The sequence below is a fragment of the Gymnogyps californianus genome, unplaced genomic scaffold, assembly GCF_018139145.2.
Source record: "Gymnogyps californianus isolate 813 unplaced genomic scaffold, ASM1813914v2 HiC_scaffold_72, whole genome shotgun sequence".
Taxonomy (NCBI): domain Eukaryota; kingdom Metazoa; phylum Chordata; class Aves; order Accipitriformes; family Cathartidae; genus Gymnogyps; species Gymnogyps californianus.
This window is the reverse complement of record NW_026114465.1, coordinates 83,975-106,705: the sequence shown is the minus strand read 5'-3', so window position 1 is coordinate 106,705 and position 22,731 is coordinate 83,975. Positions and strand designations below refer to the sequence as shown.

Here is a 22,731-nt window from a genome sequence, read left to right as displayed (position 1 = left end):
AAGTACTCACTATATCCCAAATCAAAGACTTAACATTCTAAGTACAGTACACAAGGGGACCGACTTATTGTTTCATTGGTGACTCAGAACTGCACACTAAGTCTTATTTTCAAATGTAATTTATAGCATTCAGGAACCAAATCTGAATGACTTTTTAATCAAGATTTAGGCTCCAAGATATTTTTACATGAAATTAAATTATGCCTAAAAACATTTTGAGTAAAGTTTATAAAAATTTCTGCAATAGTAAAAGTTTTTCTGCAGGGAACTATTTCAGTTATTAATCTGAAGCCACTAGATGACATTTTAAGAAAATAAATTTCTATGATGCCTGGCTTTTTTAAATACACAAATGCAGTATATAATTTAATTTCCAGATGTACAAGCGTACTCTGAATCGTTTCTAAAACTTACAAGCTACTATTAAGAAATCTAGTATCAATTAAATGTAGCTTGTACAATAACTCACTTTCAGAGATAACAGAAAGCACCTAAAAACCTGTTCTGTAAAGAAAAAAAATCCTGTTCAACTATATTATTTCATTTACATTGTGAGCTCAAGGGCCCTTCCCTTAATTATATTATCTTTACCCTCCTTTAACACGTTCCAAGGCCCGCAACTCCATACAAAAGTTATAGCCAGACCAAAAGTTAGGAAGAATGCATATCATTCAATAATTTATTTCTCTTCAGCACTGAATTACACCAAATAAAAAATTAAACCAAGTTCTTCTAGAGAAGAAGTCTTTATGTTGTAGTCTTTCACAATTTGCAAATTCAAAGTTTCTGATCTTTTTCTGTGTTTGTGGTATGAGGAAACATGTATCCAAAGGTTTAAAAAGTTCTTTTAGAGCTTTTTTTTTTTTTTAAAATCTACTATTTTATAAACCAGAAATCCAAATATGAAGAGTTATGTATAGTTATAAACACACACACGGACTTGAGAAGTATTATTAAAGTTGATAACACAGTAATCAAATCAAAGAACAAAGTCCACAAGAGACAGGAATTAACAGTAATTCTCTATAAAATCAAAAACATGTTCAGGAAAAGGAATTCTTAATAGCACTCAAATTCAAGAAAAATAATTTCTGAAGAAACCAAATACATGTGCAAAATCATAAAGTGAGACCACCTTTTGAGGAGGCTGATAATTAATAAATAAATAAATAAATAAATAAAATAGGCCAAACCATGCCTGAAAAGAGGCTATGACAACCCTAGGCTCTTCTCCACAGCAATCTGGAAAGCTGCCTGAGAAAACAGGAGAGAAAGTTCATAGGCCCATCTCTAAATTCACTCTCACTGGAAAACGCTGCTTTAAGTCCAAGACAGGTAGAGAACAAGTAGCATGAACTGGACAGACAACATTGGTGAACATGGGCAAAAAGCAAAGTACTTCACAAGGATCACTTTCTCAAGGGGAAAAAAAAAAAAAAAAGTTGTTTGTATTCACTGTTCTGTAGCTATGTATTTTAGAAGAATGAAACACTCAACTACTGTACTATCCAAAGAATTCATGATCTCAACGTTTTCTTGCTTTGTAGTAGTATCAGCAGCTGAGAAACCACAAATGCTCAGCAGAAGGGTAAAGCTAGCCCTGCTTGGTTCAACTGAAATTAACTTCAGCACACTTGTACAACAGAAGCATTTAACTTATTGGGACAGTTCTTGGAGATTGAAAGTTCTCCACAGGTACATAAGTATTCAAGACAAATAGTTCTAATAGAAACCATCTTTATCTCTTATTTACTAAGGAATTAAGGCTATATGAATGTCTGCAAGGCTATATGAACATCTGTCTGCAAGGACTCTCTTCCAATTCTCATAATTTTTCAAACTACCTGTCAAATTTCAACTAAATTTGGCAAAGAGCAGAAATGTCAATGGTGTAATTTTTCCTTAATTTTATGAAAATCAACAGCTGAGTAAAGCATATAAACCTGAGTTTGCATCCCACTGAAAAAAAAAACCACAGTTATAAAATCAGTCCTTTCCTTCAAGAGGCAGCAGAAACCAGTCACCTCCAAATCCAACATCTGCACTACCAAAAAGGCTGGGTAGATCAGAACAAGCTTTGAGGTACTACCATGGATGGACATGGGACAGCTGCCGATGTGAGAGATGAGACAAAGTGAAAGACAAGAATTTTGCAATGACAACAAAAATACAGCCTGTACAACGCAATATTCAAAAAATCATGGTATCCAAAACACAATTGGTTCACAAAACAATCAACTGAGAAATTACAGCTTAAAAGCAGCATTTCTCAAAACACCCTTGTCCTGGTTTCGGCTGGGACAGAGTGAACTCTCTTCTTAGTAGCTGGTACAGTGCTGGGTTTTGGATTTAGTGTGAGAATGATGTTGATAACACTCTGATGTTTTAGTTGTTGCTAAGTAGCGCTTATCTTAAGCCAAGGACTTTTCAGTTTCCCATGCTCTGCCAGCAAGCAGGTGTGCAAGAAGCTGGGAGGGAGCAGAGCCGGGGCAGCTGACCTGAACTAGCCAAAGGGGTATTCCATACCATGGAATGTCATGCCCAGTATATAAACAGGGGGGAGTTGGCCGGGAGGGGCAGATAGTGGCTCTGGCATCGGTCAGCAGGTGGTGAGCAACTGCATTGTGCATCACTGGGTTTTTTTTTCCTCCCCCCCCCCCCTTTTTTTTTTTGTTATATTCCTTTTCATTACAATTATTATATTTCATATATAATGAATATATTAAAATGGCGCCCAACGTGGTGCCCAACGTGGTGCCAAAAGGACTGTCGTGGTTTAAAACCAGTCAGCAGCCAAGCACCACACAGCCGCTCCCTCACTCCCTGTCCCATCCCGTCCCCTGCTCCCGGTGGGATGGGGAGGAGAATCGGGAAAGAAGGCAGAACTCGTGGGTTGAGATAAGAACAGTTTAATAACTAAAGTAAAATATATTATTAACAACAATAATAATAATAGTAATGAAAAAGAATATAACAAAAAAAGAAGGGGGGGGAAGGAAAAAAACCCAGTGATGCACAATGCAATTGCTCACCACTTGCTGACCGATGCCCAAGCAGCGATCCGCCCCTCCTGGCCAACTCCCCCCTGTTTATATACTGGGCATGACGTTCCATGGTATGGAATATCCCTTTGGCTAGTTTGGGTCAGCTGTCCTGGCTCTGCTCCCTCCCAGCTTCTTGCACACCTGCTTGCTGGCAGAGCATGGGAAACTGAAAAGTCCTTAACTTAAGTGCTATTTAGCAACAACTAAAACATCAGAGTGTTATCAACATTGTTCTCACACTAAATCCAAAACACAGCACTGTACCAGCTACTAAGAAGAAAATTAACTCTATTCCAGCCGAAACCAGGACACCCTTTTTGAAATTACACCTACTTTTTAAAGAAAAAAACCAAACTTCACACAGAACACTGAGAAGTATATAGTTCTGTAGGTATCACAAATTATAATGGCACTGTTTGTAACTTAGAAGTAAATTATTTGGTGCTCAAGAACACTGGCTAGATTTTTAGCTTCTTTGGAGAACTTTTTGTCATGCATGATCAGAACCCACATATCAGAACAACAAAAAAAAAAAATTAAGATCAGAACTTCCTATTGAGATAACTACTGCTTCTCACATATATATTCAGTACAACTTCTGAATCAACTTAAATGAAATGTCTCCTTAATAATCTCTCCAAGAGACTGCCTACCTTTCACGTCTGCCACTATCAGAAAGTCCAGGTGTTAACTTTATCAAGCTTATCACGTCACTTCAAAATCTATGAAAAAGACTTCTAACTCAGTTTTTAAAAGTAAAACATGAACAGAGTTGTAAGAAGTACTATGAAAACAGACTGATTCATTAATGAGTCCTAATGTTGAAATGCTTTATCAATTTCACCATAAATTCTAAAGTAACTTCTATCAACCAAAGAATTCGCTGTTTTCCAGTTTGGCAAGTGTAACAAAACCTACTGTAGAAGGTTAAGTGGAAGAAAATTAGAACTTACTGCGGTGCGACCCGTCTCCAGTAGTGATCAATTCCATTTTTAAAGTACAGCACAGCTAACCATCTTACATTCACATCCAGAGTATGATTTGTAAAGATACTCTGTTAACAAAGAAGATTAAGTTAAAAACTGCTCAACATGCCACAGACAGGATAGAAGTTGTATCAACACATGCACTGGCGTATGTATAAATACACGCACTTCTATGTACAGGTGTATATAAAAAAATGTATTAGCATTTGACAGACAAGTGAAACTATGTGTTAAACATTAATTTTAAAAGATTACAAAAATGCTTATCACTAGCCCTAATACTTGATTTGTAAAAAATAAACCCAACATAAAGGGCAAATGTATTTCTAATCTCATCTGGCTGAGCAGGGAATAAAAGGGTAATAATTACTAGCACCAGCCAGTTATTACACTCTTTAATGATATAGCTGGATTCTGACTAGAGTAAGAAGTTATTCTTTATTGTGCGGTGCCACAGACTTCTGAGATCTTTCAGAAGGTTTCTTCATTATCTTGACATGTGCCAAGAACTGTCCTGACTACCAATGTTGACTGCAAAACAGTGATCTGGCAGGACAGCAATTGTCAAACTTGACTGCTTATTCTTGAAAACTAGTTTCTACTACTAAAAAGATATCTATACATATATCTATCTATACACATTTTCATGTACATATATATACACACACACAGAGGAATTATTTTATATAGTACCATTGTAAAATTAACCAATCAGGAAAATCTAAAGTAAAAGGTAGGCTATTGAATCTTAATACAGGCACTACTCTGGACAGCAGCTCTCCTCCCGTTTTCCACATGGAGAATGACTGCATCAGATAGATCCTTCTCGAGGGAAGTGAGACATTAGTCCTTCTTTTAGGGAGCAAATAGGTGTGAGCTCAGTGGTCTTATTCTACAGTGGACTGTAGGAAAAGAGTGCACCACTTGTATCAGTTGCTTTTAGAAGCCCACTAAGAAGGGACATGAAAAACGCAGGGATTCAGGTCAAGAGCATCTGCTACTTTTGGGTGCTATGTTTGAAGAAACTATAAATAAACCCTTCAAAGAACACAGCACTATAGAAACCTGGGACCTCATAAAGCATTTTCACTATAAATTCAAAGCTTAACCTTCTCACAAACTCTATTTCTATAACAACAACAGCTTTTTAGATATAATGCCCAACAAAAAAACCCTCACAAATTCCAATCACTACAAAGGAAAGGAAGACTTACATGCCAACAAAGCTATTGACTCAAAACTAGCAACCTTTAGAAAAACATCAAAAAGGTTGTACCCCAACAATAAACACCACACAACATGAAAAGGATCTTTATGTAATACGCCTTCCTTTCCCAAAACTCATTTAGGAAAAGGGATCAAATCTTTGAAAGATTTGACCTTTCCCAAAAGCAACTTAAGCATTTTACAATACAAAGAGGAAACTTCCAACATTGTCACACCACTTTAGCCTCACATCCATGCAAAGCATTGCAAAACAAATGAAACATGGAAAACAAGAACTACTTGTTCTGAAACTCCCATTGGGCCTTCAAATTACCATTCCTTTCCTTGCTAAAATATTCATCAGAAGCAAAGCCTCCTAAGATCAAAATACTGTAAAACTAGAGTGGGCCAGGATAAGAAATAAAGAAAAAGGTAAAGTGTGGTGGGTTGACCTTGGCTGGACACCAGGTGCCCACCAAGCCACTCTATCACTCCCCCTCCTCAGCTGGGGGAGGGGGAAGAAAATATAATGAAAAGCTCATGGGGCGAGATAAGGACAGGGAGATCACTCAGCAATTACTGTCACAGGCAAAACAGACTCGACTTGGGGAAATTAATTTAATTTATTACCAATCAAAAAGTCAGAGTAAGGTAATGAGAAATAAAACCAAATCTTAAAACACCTTCCCCCCCCCACCCCTCCCTTCTTCCTGGGCTCAACTTCACTCCCGATTTTCTCTACCTCCTCCCCCCGAGTGGCACAGGGGGACGGGGAATGGGGGTTGCTGTCAGTTCATCACACGTTGTCTCTGCTGCTCCTTCCTCCTCTCACTCTTCCCCTGCTCCAGCATGGGGTCCCTCCCACAGGAGACAGTCCTCCAGGAACTTCTCCAATGTGAGTCCTTCCCACGGGCTGCAGTTCTTCACAAACTGCTCCAGCATGGGTCCCTTCCATGGGGTGCAGTCCTTCAGGAACACACTGCTCCAGCATGGGTCCCCCACAGGGCCACAAGTCCTGCCAGAAAACCTGCTCCAGCGTGGCCTCCTCTCTCTCCATGGGTCCACAGGTCCTGCCAGGAGCCTGCTCCAGCATGGGCTCTTCACGGGGTCACAGCCTCCTTCGGGCACATCCACCTGCTCCGGTGTGGGGTCCTCCACGGGCTGCAGGTGGATATCTGCTCCACCATGGACCTCCATGGGCTGCAGGGGGACAGCCTGCCTCACCGTGGTCTTCACCACAGGCTGCAGGGGGATCTCTGCTCTGGCGCTTGGAGCACCTCCTCCCCCTCCTTCTTCACTGACCTTGGTGTCTGCAGAGTTCTTTCTCTCACATATTCTCACTCCTCTCTCCCAGCTGCAGTTGTGCAGCAGTTTTTCCCCCTTCTTAAATATGTTATCACAGAGGTGCTACCACCGTCGCTGATTGGCTCAAGCCTTGGTCAGCAGCAGGTCCATCTTGGAGCCGACTGGCACTGGCTCTATCAGACATGGGGAAAGCTTCTAGCACCTTCTCACAGAAGCCACCCCTGTAGCCCCCCTTCGCTACCAAAACCTTGCCACGCAAACCCAATACACAGATGATTATAAATGGAGAGATAGTAAGACAGTTAATCTCTATGGGATAGGGAAAGTAATATAATTAGTCAGATACGTTTGCCTCTCCTGGGATGATCAGGATAGAGAAAACTATAATGCACTGTGAAACATGCATCTTTGAATCTACAGTTTTTAGTATCTAGTGGAGTTATTAACATTAGTTTCTGTGCTTCTCTTTTGAAGGTGGTGTTTACCTCTCTTTGAAGAACAGAGCTGAAAAGTCAGAGATAGAATGGTTGTTTTTGAAAAGCAACCTCTGTCCTTTACCAGTTGTATCAGTTTATGTATTGTTTAGCTTCATTCCTGTAATTTCTACACCAGCATTAGTGTGTTATATGAAATACTCTTTGTTTTGGGAATTTCATATATGGATACAGAACATATAGAGAGGTTTTGCGGGTTCTTGTGTAGATACCTTGGTGTATTCAGTTTGTGTGGCAAGGTTTTGGTAGCGGGGGGGGGGGGGGGGGGGCTGCAGGGGTGGCTTCTGTGAGAAGATGCCAGAAGCTTCCCCTATGTTTGATAGAGCCAATGCCAGACGGCTCCAAGAGGGACCCGCTGCTGGCCAAGGCTGAGCCAATCAGCGACGGTGGTAGCGCCTCTGTGATAACATATTTAAGAAGGGGGAAAAACTGCTGCACAACTGCAGCTGGAAGAGAGAGGAGTGAGAATATGTGAGAGGAACAGCCCTGCAGACACCAAGGTCAGTGAAGAAGGAGGGGGAGGAGGTGCTCCAGGCGCCAGAGCAGAGATTCCCCTGCAGCCCCTGGTGAAGACCATGGTGAAGCAGGCTGTCCCCCTGCAGCCCATGGAGGTCCATGGTGGAGCAGATATCCACCTGCAGCCCATGGAAGATCCCATGCTGGAGCAGGTGGATGTGCCCGAAGGAGGCTGTGACCCCGTGAAGAGCCCATGCTGGAGCAGGCTCCTGGCAGGACCTGTGGACCCATGGAGAGAGAGGAGCCCACACTGGAGCAGGTTTGCTGGCAGGACTTGTGACCCCATGGGGGACCCACACTGGAAATGTCTGTTCCTGAAGGACTGCACCCCATGGAAAGGACACGTGGAAAGGACCCACACTGGAGCAGTTTGTGAAGAACTGCAGCCCGTGGGAAGGACCCATGTTGGAGAAGTTCCTGGAGGACTGTCTCCCATGGGAGGGACCCCACGCTGGAGCAGGGGAAGAGTGTGAGGAGGAAGGAGTGGCAGAGACGACGTGTGATGAACTGACTGCAACACCCATTCCCTATCCCCCTGTGCTGCTCGGGGGGAGGAGGTAGAGAATTCAGGAGTAAAGTTGAGCCCAGGAAGAAGGGAGGGGTGGGGGGAAGGTGTTTTAAGTTTTGGTTTTATTTCTCATTATCCTACTCTGATTTTAATTGGTAATAAATTAATTTCCCAGAGTTGAGTCTGTTTTGCCCGTGACAGTAATTGGTGAGTGATCTCTCCCTGTCCTTATCTCGATCCACGAGTCTTTCGTTATATTTTCTCTCCTCTGTCTAGCTTAGGAGGGGGAGTGATAGAGCAGCTTAGTGGGCACCTGGCATCCAGCCAGGGTCAACCCAGCACAGTCTGCTTCCCCCCACCCTTTTCTGCTCCACCAAGAAGGTGCCAACTCTCTGCTCTACCAGGCAGTCCGCCTGTCATAATCAAGTTAAACAAAGAAGCAGAGATTCTCTACTTCTATTTAGTTTGGAAGATTACTGTTTATATTTCACACTTGAAGAAAGGCTGATGTGTCCCCAAACAGGTCTACTTAACCACATTAATAGCATTAACTTCATTTGATCCTTTTAAACCCTGCATTTTTAGCCCTTAAATTTAAAACTAACTGCCATCAACTTCAGTTACAGCTGTGAGTGCTCAACTTGTCTACAACCTGAGCTGTAAGGTCTCACAGCAACATTCAGAACATAAAGAATGCCCAGTCAGTGGCTATTTCTGCTGTTTTCTATCAAGATTGTTTATCACCACAGAAACACTATGACAAAGGGAGTGGGTAAAACACAATTAGACAGTTCAAAAGTCAGATATTTTTTTTCCCCCTTTCCCTAAATCCCCTGACTCGCCTTCAACTTTTCAAACAAATCAAACAGAGGGTCTACAGAGAACAGAACATGTAACTCCACAACTCTGAGTCATTCATCCTGTGCACTAAAGACAGATGTTTGTAGGAAAAGCTGTTTATCTGTATGTTTTTTAAGACTATTATAATATAAACACATACACATAGGAATCAGAGTGTAACAACACTGTTAACTTCTGAGTGTCTTCTCTGAAACCATTGGGTCTCCTTCTTTGACTATGTTTTCATCACCTTGCACCATTTTAATGCATCTATTTCACCAACAGTAGTAGTACCTTTAGAAGTATTCAACCTTTCCCATTCCAGGAACCTTACTACCAGCTCAGTCAGCTAATCTCCCTGGGAATCTCTCTCTGCTGTGTGACAGTGTGCTCCCCCCCCAAAGCAATCCCAGCTGTGTATCAAACTTCGTACAATGAAAAGCATGGGGAAACTTTTCTTCTACAAAAACTGTCAGAATGCATCACCTCCACAATAAAGAAAAGGTGGTTTACTGCCTTGGTATATACAAGCTCAAAGCTTCTCTCAGCCAGAGGTCATGGTTCAACAGTATTCTAGAAAGCCACATTCAAAATTACTCAAAATTTACGTAATAGCACTTTTCCACTGTATCTTACCAACAAGACTGAATAAAAGCCTGGCTGTGTCTCCCACTGCTTCAGTTGTTCCTCAGCTGGTTTCAACACTGCGGTATCTTGACTAGTAGCTTGGGTCAAGACTCGCAAAACAATAGTGCTAGCACTATTGAGATCCATGAAAATCTGAGAACATTTTAAAAGGAAGAAAAACACTTAAGAAAAAAAGACAGCAAATATAGATAGATATTTTCCATTCATATTATCTAAACACTCCACACTAATTTTTCATTAGACTACACTGTATAAGATAGTATTACACCCACTCACAGGCAGTGTCAAGGTACAGTGATTAAACTATTTTGCTTTCAGAAATTTCTCAGTAGAAAAAGCAAGCATTAAGTCTATCATTACAAGCACATTTACAAGATTTGAGGAATTACAGAAAATATATTGATTTTAAACTAGTTACCTCTCCTGTGAAGCACAGCAAACTAAGAGCAAAACCGCAAGTAGCAATAGCTTCAGCTGTAGGCAGAGCAAACCATGAGGCTATCTGAAAGAGGCAAAGATGCAGAGTATTAACATTTTTTTATTTTCTGAAGTTTTTCCCCAAAAGAGAAACTGACTCATTTCAGATAGATTTGAATTGTAGAATTTAACTATCTAGACATTTTATATCGATTTAAAAGAGGATGAATTATAGTTTCACAATTAGAGTCCTAAATGAAACTGAATTTTCCTCAATATATTTGTATTTCTTCATTATCTATTTAGCATACAAAATGCTAATCAGCTGAACTGAGAATGCCAATTGTCTAATTTCCAATATAAATACATTCTTGTACTCTATAAAGACAAAACAAAACATTGCTCACCAGATGACATAAACAGAGATTACATTGATAATGACTGCAGAAACAGCATTACAAGAGAAACATATATAAAACCAACTATGAAGTCTGACAATTAAAATTGGTTTTCTGTCTATAAAATCTTCCATTTGTAACCTATGTAAACTTCTGATAATACAGATATATGTTAAAATATTTATGGATTAAAGTTTTCTAAATAAACAACCAAGCATAGTTTATTTCTCTTCTACAAACAGCCTTGAGGATTTGCTATTGTTTAACACTAAAACAAGTTTATCTTTCCAATCTTCAGGGGAAAAAAAAAAGTGTAAAATTGTTAGGGTGATGGTAAGAAAGTCAGAGAAATTAAATCTTATTCTTATACAGGTTTAAAATTTTGATTTTTTGAAAAAAACAACCATCCTAACAACAAAACAAGCAACAAGATTAAAGACCTTTATACCAGTAATAGTCCTGCACAATTAAAAAAAATATATATATATCTAAATCTAAGAACTCACAATATGTAAGTCTCCAACCATCCTCAACAAAAACAGACTAAAAATTCAATATCCTAAGGTTAAAAAAAGTATACTTTCAAAACTACTAACCACAAAATCATCTCTCTTTACAGCAATAACTGAACAGGACAAGTAACAACCTCTGTTTTATACTACCCATGTGATGCATCTTTTTATCTCTCTGCTTTATCTGCCCTGCAAAACTGATCTACCTTTTATTTCTTCGTATCTTCTTGCATCAGTCGTTTCAATCTTTATCAACTTGCAGATTTTCTAAAAATTTCCTGTGATTATGGGACCTTTGCATAACAAATTTAAACATTCAAATTCTCAGCTCACTTCTCAGAAGACCATTAATTTCCAGGGAACCAAGACCCTGATTTAGACTATAAAATCCAATTGGGACTGGTTTACCCTATGTGTAATAGTGCCCAGCACAAAGAATTGATGTCAAGGCAAGACTTCAATGTTATACTAGAAGTCCTGCTAGCTTCATTTTTACACTAAAAATAATCATGAAATAATAAATTTGTAAATAATGTTGTTGACAGGACAGGCAGTAAAAAGAGGTATTTAGGTGCGGTATCTTTAACTTTTTTCTTTCTGCAGATATTTTGACATCTTGAGTACCTTAGGCTGTCTGCGTCATTGCTCAGCCAAAATTGGCCAGGAAGCAGCAATGTAACGACAACACTGAAAAACACTGGGTTAACTTGTAAGGATCATAATAGGAACTCCGTATTCACGGCACATAGAACTTGAGTAAAATAACCACACACAAGAAAAGCAGCAATAAAAGATATATTCAGATTTTTCTGGTATAAACACTGCAGTACTGAAGTGTCTAGTATAGTGTCGTGGTTTAACCCCAGTCAGCAACTAAGCACCATGCAGCCGCTTCCCCCTTCCCCCTCCCAGTGGGGTGAGGAGGAGGAAAGAGGGGAAAAAAAAAAAAAGTAAAACTCGTGGGTTGAGATAAGAACAGTTTAATAACTAAAGTAAAATATAATACTAACAATAGTAATAATGAAATATAATAATAGTAATGAAAAGGAATATAACAAAAAAGGAGGGGGAGGAAGGGAAAAAACAAACAAACAAACACAAAAAAAAAAACCACCAGTGATGCACAATGCAATTGCTCACCACCCGCTGACCAATGCCCAGTTAGTTCCCGAACCGCGATCCGCACCTCCCGGCCAACTCCCCCCTTTTTATATACTGGGCATGACGTTCCATGGTATGGAATACCCCTTTGGCTAGTTCAGGTCAGCTGCCCCGGCTATGCTCCCTCCCAGCTTCTTGCACACCTGCTTGCTGGCAGAGCATGGGAAACTGAAAAGTCCTTGGCTTAAGATAAGTGCTACTTAGCAACGACTAAAACATCAGAGTGTTATCAACATCATTCTCACACTAAATCCAAAACCCAGCACTGTACCAGCTACTAAGAAGAGAGTTCACTCTGTCCCAGCCGAAACCAGGACATATAGCTAACAATTTCAGAGCACCTAAAAATGATAGTGAAGGAAAGGGAGAAAGGAAAAGTAGTATACGGGGAAAAAACATAACAGAAGTAGGCGTAGAGTTTGCACTAAGGAGGAAAACATAGCTCAATTCCTGCAAGATCAAGACTACACTTCATGTTATGATTTCCTTTATTTCCATTCAAAAGTGAAATTACTGTATTTCTAAAGAAATATATTCTTATCTTACACTATCAACCAAGACCTGATAAAGTATAATTCTGAAGCACCTAATCAACTAAAAAAATAGCAGACCATCAGTCTGATTATTAGATGAAAACCAAAAAGAGAGAACTTCTAAAAGTTAGTAAGCTGGCAGTGCAGGTGTGTGTAAACAAAACTGTAAATAACTTCTTCAACTTCAGAGTTGATTTTAGGCCTTTTGCAAAACAGTGTTCTTCAAATAATGAGTTGCCATAGGAAAACTGCACGTGTAGCAATAGTGAATCTGCAGCACATACCCAGATACTTGCTAAAGATCCATTGCAAGGACATGTTCATTTGAGAGTGGAAAAAAAATTAATTATGGAGCATTCATGTAACAATTGATTTTGCACTACAAAACTAAGATCATGTCAGCTAAATTAAATTATTTCTCAGCTACATTCAAATCTAATGCAGAAAATGAGGGTTCCCCCCCCAGGGAACGGTGCTGCTACTAAAAATTTATATACTTCACCTAGAACAGTTCTCATCAGATGACTTATTGAAGTTAGTACAATACAAACACAAAAACCATGAGGCTGTTTTTCATTTTCTTATTTCAAAATAATTAGCTGGCAGATCTAAAGATGACCAAAAAAAAAAAAAATCAAAGAGAAATATTCTCAAAGCTTCTTTTTTATTAATGTTTTTCATTCTTGGAAAAGCTTGTATTTTCATTGAAAAAATGGAGCAGCCACTGCTTCTCAAAAAAAAAAAAAAAAAACAAACCAACAACAAAAAAAACAAAACAAAAAATCCCAACAAAACAAAAAAACAACCAATCCACAACTTTCATTTAATCCAGTATTCTGTCTTGTAACAAAGACCATAGAAGATGCCCATGCCCAGGTCAGAACAGGACAATCTTCTAGCAATATTTCTGAAGAATACTCTCCCATTCTCCAGAAAACTGCAGTTCAAGAACTTCCTAGTAAGAAGCAAGGAATTTGAATTTAATAGCCCTCAAGAAATTTAGTCTTCCATGAATTTGCACAATTGCTTTTTGACCCCATGTAAACAATAGTCCTCACACAACTGAGGCTGTCACAAACAAAATAACAAAATCGAAGATAAAAGGAATAACCTCCCTGAAGATGGGGCAATCTTTAGATAAAGTTTATAAACAATGTAAAATATTTAAGGAAGCAGCATATTCTATATGATTTGGATGGCAAAAAATTAACTAGAAAAACATCTGATACACGGATGGCAAATACAAATGGCAATATGCACAAATGGCAATAATGCTTCATTATGGCTGGGATTTCCATCAGAACCCATACAGAACAGAACAAGAAGCTGTCCACTGCTTTTACGTTTAAGAAATTCCTCTAAGCTGTTTCTGCTTTCTTCTGATAAGTCATTAGAGTCTGGTTTTTTACAATTATTTTCCTTTTTTTTTTAAATATTAAAAAAAAAAAAACAAAACACCAACCCTATTTCAAACCAATGTACAAAACTCAAATTTGCAGTTTAAGCTAACTACAAATAAGGTAAGCTGATATAAACAGGCATGGTCACCAAAATAAATAGTATCATCCTTTGCTTGTCCCTGCACCCCTTAAATACCTGAAGCTGGAGTGGGTGGGAAAAACGCACAGGTTTGTTTGGATCAAGCTCCCCAATCATTTCCACACCACACTGCTAGACAGGTAAATGTGCTAGGCATAAAAAAAGCTGGCAGAACAGACACAAGCAGCTTCTGCACTGTGCAACAGATGCACTGCTTCTTCAGCAGCAGTGCTGGTTTATGTCAGCTTAAGGTGTTCACCTAACTGCAGTTTTAATAAACAAACACTTTGACAACTATTGGGAGATCCATGACTTTATACTAGGGTGCTTACCAGTACTGTAAGAGTGAATGAGTAGCCACATTTAGGGATCTCCCTTCCCAGTGAGATGGAATGCTATGGTATTAGCAACCCCTCTTTTCTCACAAAAATCAATCTTAACACTAGAAAAGAAAGCAATTTTTTCTTTATCTTAAAAAAAAATTAAAAACAATTACCAGATTCAGAAAAACAAAACTATAGCATGCCTTCAAGATAGCTTCAGCACTCTTGTCAGCTAGTGAACTTTCAAGTAAAACTAATACCTAAAAGCAAAACCACAAGTTCCTGGGATCCAATCCTGTATATCAATCTTCTTTTGTTTTTCTGTCTTATCAAAACATGAAGTGAACTTAGAGCAAACTGACATATTACAACAGAGCCAACTTAATAATTGCCCCCAAAAGGGAGACATCTTTTTTCCCTTTCCACCACACCCCCAGACCCCAGTTCCTCCCTTTCCTCACCTTTTTTTTTGTCTTTCCACTCCTTTCCTTTCACTAGCTCTGGTCCTCGCTTTTGGTAAGCCAGCTGAACTCACTAACCCCACCTTATAGTTCTCTGGAGGATTTATTTTTTTTTTTTTCCAAAGTTATTGAGTCAAGCCATCTGAGCACACTGTTCAACAGACACCAGGAACTGTCTAGGGGAGGAAGGAGGAATACGGGACTTCTAACAGTGTCAAGCCATTACAGTCTCAAGTCCTAACAGGCAATTTCAACTCTGATAAAGTCTCTCCTTACATTCCCTTCTCACAAACAGGATTTCTATTGAGAACTTGTCCTCTGCATGCACTCTGTAGAGATGATTGACTCAATGAGGGCATCAGCTCATACCTTATGTGTTAATGGGATCCTCCCAAAACATAGTTTTAATTACTGCCATGTACAGATGCCTTTGCGAAATCAATTCCTGCGGACAGAACCCAGCTGTACTTTAGGAGGTTAAACCCAGATCTCTCAAATCTGGATTTGTTGTGACCTTCCCCCACTTACACCCCCCCTTTTTTTTTTTAATTGATGGGCCAGGGCCTCTTCAGATCATAATTTATACAGAGGACACAGATGCTTTTACACCACACAGAACAGCAAAGGCCCATGAACTGCAGCTCTAATATTGTGGGATAGAAACAATTTTCATCTCTTACAAATCAGAAAAGGCTTTTCTGTTGCACAGCAAAGGCAGAGGGACATGGGTTACACCATAGATGGGTTACATCATAGGGACAAGGATTTTCTCCACAGTCTGTTGAGTACTTCTAGAGTTTAACTCATTGTTGAACGAGTTCTACAAGACTGTCCTAGAGATGAAACAGAGAAGGCGAGTATTAAATAGCTGCCATCTTTTGGGTACCTTCACAGCCATGAGGCGTGCATAGAAATGCTGGTAGAGTCTATCAACCTTATAAGCAACATTTTCTTAGAATGAAGACAGGGTCTGCACTTCAAGTCATAACAGCCAGAATTTCCAAGTCTGATCATTGGGTAAGGTTAGCATTTCCCATCTCTACTTACTAATCTCAGACTGTGTCTTCACAACAAATGTTGAGCAATTTCAGGAATGTTGCTTGCTTTCTGCTGCTCTTCTGTGGTTCATAATCATTGCTATCATAAGTAAGTAGCATGCACTGGGGGGGAAGGAAAATAAATCCCTTCAGCTGACAGTGTTGAACATTTTCTAATTGCAAATCCAAGCATGGGTCTATTGCCATGCCAGAATTTCTGCTTGTATGAGGGGAAAAAAAGCCTAATCACACACAACAAGGAAAAGCTACTCTCCAAGATCCCACTGAATATGCACAGAACTGAGACAACAGCATATTCTCAGTTGACCGGAGGGGGGGGAAGCTCAGTTACACCTAGAAAATATGCAACACATCAAATGCCACTCCTCAGCACGAGACAGTGGTGTATTCAGAAACCACAAGTACCAATACAATCTCATCATTACCATCCAATGTCCTGCACTTCCATTTCCACTCCCAATCTCCTTCATCTCCTTTTGCTTGCAAAAATCCAAAACCCACTTCTCCTGTTCTACTCTTCAGTCCTTAATTTCCTTTCTAAGGAAGTATCTGCATACACGGTTTACTTCAGAGAATAGTCCAAGTCTCTTGAATGTTCTGCCACACTGGTTTAATGTTTTCCCTGACTAGTCAATCCTTTTGATAGAGCCAAAAGAGTATGCAGGTACTTTTCCCATAACACTGAAATACATCCAAATTTTAAAATCACATCAGTTATGAAAACAAATCAAAGATTGCTATATATCTGCAAGGGAACAAAACAAAAGATTTCATCAGTAAACACCTCCAAACTTCACTTTTTCTGGACTTCAAAGAATGCAGTATAACAAATCATATCCAAGCAATTAATTCTGTACATTTTTTGTTATCTTTTGTTAGGCATTCAATAAATTATTTTCCACTGTAATGAGGTCCAAGAATGGATTCAGTTAAGATTCTCTGAAATTAGAAGGAAAGTGGTAAATATATCACCCTGTCCTGGTTTCGGCTGGTTCAGTATTGATGACATAGGGAAAGCCAAAGGGATACACAAAGACAACAGAAGAATATTTTTAATGTTTAATAGTATGCTTATAGGATGACCAGTCTCACAAGACCAATCTTGTTCCTTTGACTTCTTCCTAGTTCACCTCATTTTAACAGATTTTCAAAAAGATAGGACAGAACACTTTATAACAAATTATTGTGCAACAGCTGAAATAGAAATTCAAGTTTCAGTCTGCCCTCATGCTCTGAAACTGCTTTAAACCATTTCAGTTTCACCACAGTTAAAACCTACTTCTGATGATACAGTTTTAAAATTTTATATGTAAAGCTTGGGCAACAAAAAGCTCTGTCATTTATATATGGTACTAAATGCCCTTCTGCAGAATGGTACAATGAAAGAATGAGAGAAGAAAAGCAGACAGCGATGAAAAAGTTTAGTGTTACAATGAAGTTTCAAGAAGTCAAAACCCATAAGGTACATGCTATTTTCAAAGACTGAGGTAGTTCTCACATATTATGAATGCCTGTGACCGGTACCTCCTGCTCCTGACCCCTGGTAATATGGTTAGCATAACTAATGCCATTTTAGGAGGCAAGCAGCCATTCTCTGTGACCGAGCAGGTCACGTATTCGTTCCCTTTCCCTCATTATCAGGCCCTGAAGGTCCTGTGGACCAAGTAGACAAACCGAACAGATTTCTTCCTCCCCTCCCTACCGGCCTCAAGATTCCTGGGCGCCAGGCCGATTACTCCCTTCCTTACTGGCCTTGAAGGTCCCAGGTGCCCGGTCAACCAGGTGTTGTTGATGACCCCATCACAGAACAGGGAAGCATAACAGCACACAGAGCACTGTCTATAAAATCAAGCAGTTTGTCCTGGTTTCGGCTAGGACAGAGTTAATTTTCTTCCTAGTAGCTGGTATAGTGCTGTGTTTTGGATTTAGTAGGAGAATAATGTTGATAACACACTGATGTTTTTAGTTGTTGCTAAGTAGTGTTTATACTAAGTCAAGGATTTTTCAGCTTCTCGTGCCCAGCCAGCAAGAAAGGCTGGAGGGGCACAAGAAGCTGGGAGGGGACACCATCAGGACAGCTGACCCAAACTGGCCAAAGAGCTATTCCATACCATATGACATCATGCCCAGTATATAAACTGGGGGGAGTTAACTGGGAGGGGGGATCGCGGCTTGGGAACTAACTGGGCATCGGTCAACAAGTGGTGAGCAATTGCATTGTGCACCACTTGCTTTGTATAGTTTAATTCTTTTAGTATTGCTATTGTCATATTATTATTATTATCATTATCATAGTTTTTCATTCCTTTCTGTCCTATTAAACTGTCTTTATCTCAACTCACGAGTTTTTTTTTCCTGATTCTCTTCCCCATCCCAGGGGTGGGGGGGCAGTGAGCGAGCGGCTGCGTGGTGCTTAGCGGCCGGCTGGGGTTAAACCACGACACAGTTACAAGTCCTAAGTGGGAAACTTGGACTGGAGCTGCTGCTGGACAGTGAGACCCGTGACCCCCTGGTGGCCAGGGACGCCTCCACTGTCGTCTGCTTCCTCCGAGGACTGACTCGTATTCTTTTATATGATTTTCGAGTTTAGATTATGATTGTTATATTGATACAGCAAACCATGCATTAAGATTTGACCTGATCTGCAGAGGGTCCAGGTGATTAGAAATTACAAGTTAAGTTGTATTATAAATTCTGTATTACTTAGGTGATTAGAAATCATAAGTTAAGTTAGGATCTAGGTGATTAGAAATCATGAGTAAAGTTGTATTATAAATTCTGTATTACGCTACTTATAGATTGTACTATATTGATTCTGCTTGTAGAAATCCTGTGCCATTCTAATCATAAATTCTGTGCTAATCCTGTTAAGAAAATAAAGCTTTAATTGTAACTGCAATTTAGTGCCGTCATCATTCTGCCAAGGATCCCTAAAAGAACCTGTCTGTCCCCTTAGTGTCAGGTGACAATACCAATTTGAAAGCCACAGCAAATACATTACAGACATCACCTGACCTATGAGACAAGGAGAGCAAGGCGCATAGTAGCAGAAGTTGGAGGCAATATCAGTACTGGATGCAGGGCTATGTTCTTACATTTTACACATTGTCTTCTAAGATAACATAAACTGGAGAAATAACTCACCACTACTGCACTGACCCTGCCTTTGATTTAGAGAAGAATCTGTTTTCCAGTAAGACTTCAACTGCTGTTCTTCAAAAACCTGTAGGAAGAAAATAACCATCTTTAATGAAAGACCAATAATTGCCCTTTCCTACAAAAAAACAACTTCTGTCAAACCACACAGCTTAATGCTTCATATTCTTCTGATGCCTTCCCATTGATTCTACCCAGACTGAAAACTGTTTCAATTTGAAACTAGGAAATAGTTCCCTGGAATTAAGTAACAGTTCTTCTTTTCTTCTGACTCAGAGAAAGCACTTTGCCATTGCCAAACAATATAAAACGCAAAGCCGAGTTGTCTTATCCTTGGCGATCAACAGAAGTCAGCACAGAAAATGACACACAACATAAAAGCAATGCTGCACTAGCACAGAACAACACCTGGTAGCTCAAATAAAAATACAGAAGACGTAAACAAACAGTCTATATATACGGGTGAAGAGCGGCCGGAAAGAACATCGCTCGGTGCACTCCAACTTTAGGGCTCCTTCCTCCAAGCTGTGCCTTGTTCTAAGCTGAAACCATTTTTCCCTCCCTTTCCCTCTCCCCGGCCTACCGCCCGCCTGCACGGCGCGACGCCCATCCGAACCCAGCACCGACCGGCTCCGCGTCGTGCCGCCGCCCGCCCGCCATGCCGAGGGACACGGGAGGCCGGCCGCCCGCCCGCCCGCCACGCCGGGGCGGGGCGGCGCGGCTACTCGCAGCCGCCCGCTCCCAGGCTCGCACCGCCGCCACCCCATCGGTCCTAAAAGGGCGGCCCACGATGGCGGGGAAGCCCCTGGGCGGCGGCAGCCCCGCGAGCGCGGCTCACCGTGGCGGCTGCACGCGGAGCAGGCCTGGCACTCGCGGCCCCGCCTGTTCCGAAGCTCGCGCCACGAGCTGGGACCAGCTGCTACCGCTGCGGCACCCCACCTCCCCCGGCGCGCCGCTGCTGACATCATCGTCCAGCGACATGCAGCCAGCTCTCCCCGCGGCGCGTGCGGACGCCGTCGGACAGTGGGTGAGGGGTTCAGCGCACTCTCTCGGTGTGCATGCGCCTCTCACCGCTGGAGGCGGACAGTTGAGGTGGTGTGGGTGGGGTGCCTAGAGCGCGGTGCCGCCTGACGTCAGCGGCTTCGACGGGTGGTAAAGGTGGGGGAGGGCTTCTCTATAAGAAGTGGTGAGGCCGCTACTGGCTCTCGGGGTGGGTGGAGCTCTGTCACCCAGTGTCTCTATCTCCGCCAGGGACGGCCCTGCTGTTCAGCCATCCCGGAGAAGCGAGCTTAAACCTATGGTGCAGCGGGCTGGGGTTCACGGCCGCCGAATAACGGCCCATGGGGTGCGCTAGTGCCGCTCGTCTCAAGCCCGCTAGGAGACGTTACCGGTGCACAGCCTTCGCGTGGGGAAGTGGCCTGCAAACCTAGGTTGCTGCCACACCGCTTCGGTGCAGTGCGGATGTGAAACCGTGGCTGAATTAATTGCAATTTCCTGTTTTAAAATAATAAGACTATTGGGCTTCCCTCACAACCGTTCACTGCTTCATTTGTGTATTTCACATCAAATCAGGATAATGGCTTTCTCCTAGTGAGTTTGGTGTGTAAATGATTGAAAATAATTGAAGAAAATTTAAACTTTTAATAGTTTTACTTATGTATTGTGTGATTATTCTGAACAGTTATAATGACAGGGAAGAATGGTATGAAGGGGCTGTAGTAGAAATGTATGATATTTACATTCACATATAATTTTAGTCAGGTGTCTAATGTTAAGTAACTTGATTTTTGTTTATTTTGGGGAATACCAAATATTGAAAAAGTACCTGATGAAATCCATAGGCTGAACTCTCAGATATCTCTATGTATAACTGGATAAGGAGTTACTGTGTGCAAGTGTAGCCCCACAACTTAGTCTGTTTCCTCATGTGTAACAGCACTTGGACTCTGTAACAGCAGCAGCAAAGTGCCCACCCATACTGTGTGCCAACAATAGAGGATTATTTAATTATAAACTACAGTTTCAGATTATAAACTGATAGACCATTTATGTCCTATGGAGTTAGTGAGTTAAAGCATCCTGTTGCTTTATCACCAGAAATTGCTGAGAATCACCTTTTAAATCATTTTTTTCAAGGTTGAAACATAAGGTTTGCATTAGATAGTAGGTGCTGGAACAAGGGAGAACCCTCCAGGACTGATGAAAGAAGAAATAATTCTAGCTGTTTATATACAACAGCGTAACACTGAATATTCTGACCCAGAGAAATTTAAAAAATGTTTTTCTCTTTCCCCTTGTTATCTGTTTTCCCTCAGATTTTTCCTGCCTTCTATTCATCCACAGTTACCTGGAATGGGTATTATTCTGGGTTATTTACCTCTCTCAGTATCACCCCTCACCACATGGCAATAAAACAAAGCCTAAATAGCCAATGCAATTGACTTCCCACTTACTATTTATTAAATAACATGTATTTAGCTAGGAAAACATGCTGTCATTCTTTATGACATTACGGCTGTGTATGTTCCCACGTTTAGGTGCTCTTCCTAATAACTCCTCCTGAAGAGTCTATTCTCCAGACATAAGAGATCTCATGCTATGTGCTATATTTGTAGCCCTGCAGCTGAGCTTTTTTTAACCGAACAGGGTAACACTGCTGCAAAGCTCACTTGCAGCTTCTGCAGGAGCTTGTTTTGGGCGCAGAGGGAAGCTTTTGTAGGGAAGATCGTGCTCTGCTCGTAAAAACCGCGATTCTTAAGCTAAATGTACCAGCAGAACCTGAAGCAACAGCAGCGAGAGAGCCCGGCGCAGCTGCCGTGCGGTCTCGCCACGAGCGATCTGCCCTGTGCGGGGTGACTCAACCCCAGCGAGGAGCACCGGAGCGGCCCCGACACCCCGCCGGACCGGGCGGGCGGTGTCCCCCGCGGCGCCCCGCCCGCCTCCTGTGACGCGCGCCGGCCCAGCCGCGGTGCTCGGCGTTACTTGTAGTCTCCGCGCGGCGCCAAGCACCTCTATGCCCAAGGTGCGGGCGGGGAAGCGGCTGCGGCAGGAGCGCAGGGAGGGCTACACTACCGGTGAGTGCGGGCCGGGCTGAGCGGCGACGGGACCGGGGCCTACCGCCCTGCCGCGGCCTGTGTTCTTCCCCCCTCCCCCCGCCGCTGCCGTCCTTGGTCGGGGGACGCCTCGGTGCTGGAAGCGGCCCTGTAGGAGGCTCAGGGGAGGGCTGCTCTCGGCAGGGAACGTCATTTGATCTGAAAGAAGCATGAATGCCTGCTGCAGATAAAGACCTTCTTCTTAGGTAAAGGTTTCTTGTTGTGTTTCCACGGGATACGTTTTCATTTTGAGTAACTTTGCTGCTCTGGCTGCACTGTACCGTAGGCATCCTGTTCAACACTGGAGCTGGCCAACACATCTTGAAAAACCTCCTCGTTGTCAATAGCATCATTGAGATGGACTGCGGCCACAGAGCAGGATGGCTCTGCACTTCGGTTTTAGAATAAACACTCCTCTGTGGTCTCAGCTGCAGACTTAAAGCTTCAGGAACACCTCATTTCATATACTTGTGTCATGGTTTAACCCCAGCTGGCAACTAAGCACCACACAGCTGCTCACTCACTCCCCCCACC

General features: G+C 41.6%; 1 protein-coding gene across 1 annotated transcript in view; it reads right to left on the bottom strand.

Annotated features, from left to right (window-relative positions):
* LOC127029104 (importin-11-like) overlaps window positions 1-19,989 on the bottom strand; it is a 106,198-nt gene extending 86,209 nt beyond the window's left edge. The window contains exons 1-5 of the mRNA XM_050914746.1: window positions 19,944-19,989; window positions 19,094-19,172; window positions 9,966-10,049; window positions 9,536-9,679; window positions 3,998-4,098 (exon numbers count right to left, since the gene is read on the bottom strand). Coding sequence (XP_050770703.1) covers window positions 3,998-4,098; window positions 9,536-9,673 — 239 coding nt within the window. The 5' untranslated portion in view covers window positions 9,674-9,679; window positions 9,966-10,049; window positions 19,094-19,172; window positions 19,944-19,989. The remainder of the gene's footprint in view (window positions 1-3,997; window positions 4,099-9,535; window positions 9,680-9,965; window positions 10,050-19,093; window positions 19,173-19,943) is intronic.
* Window positions 19,990-22,731: the final 2,742 nt, after the last annotated feature.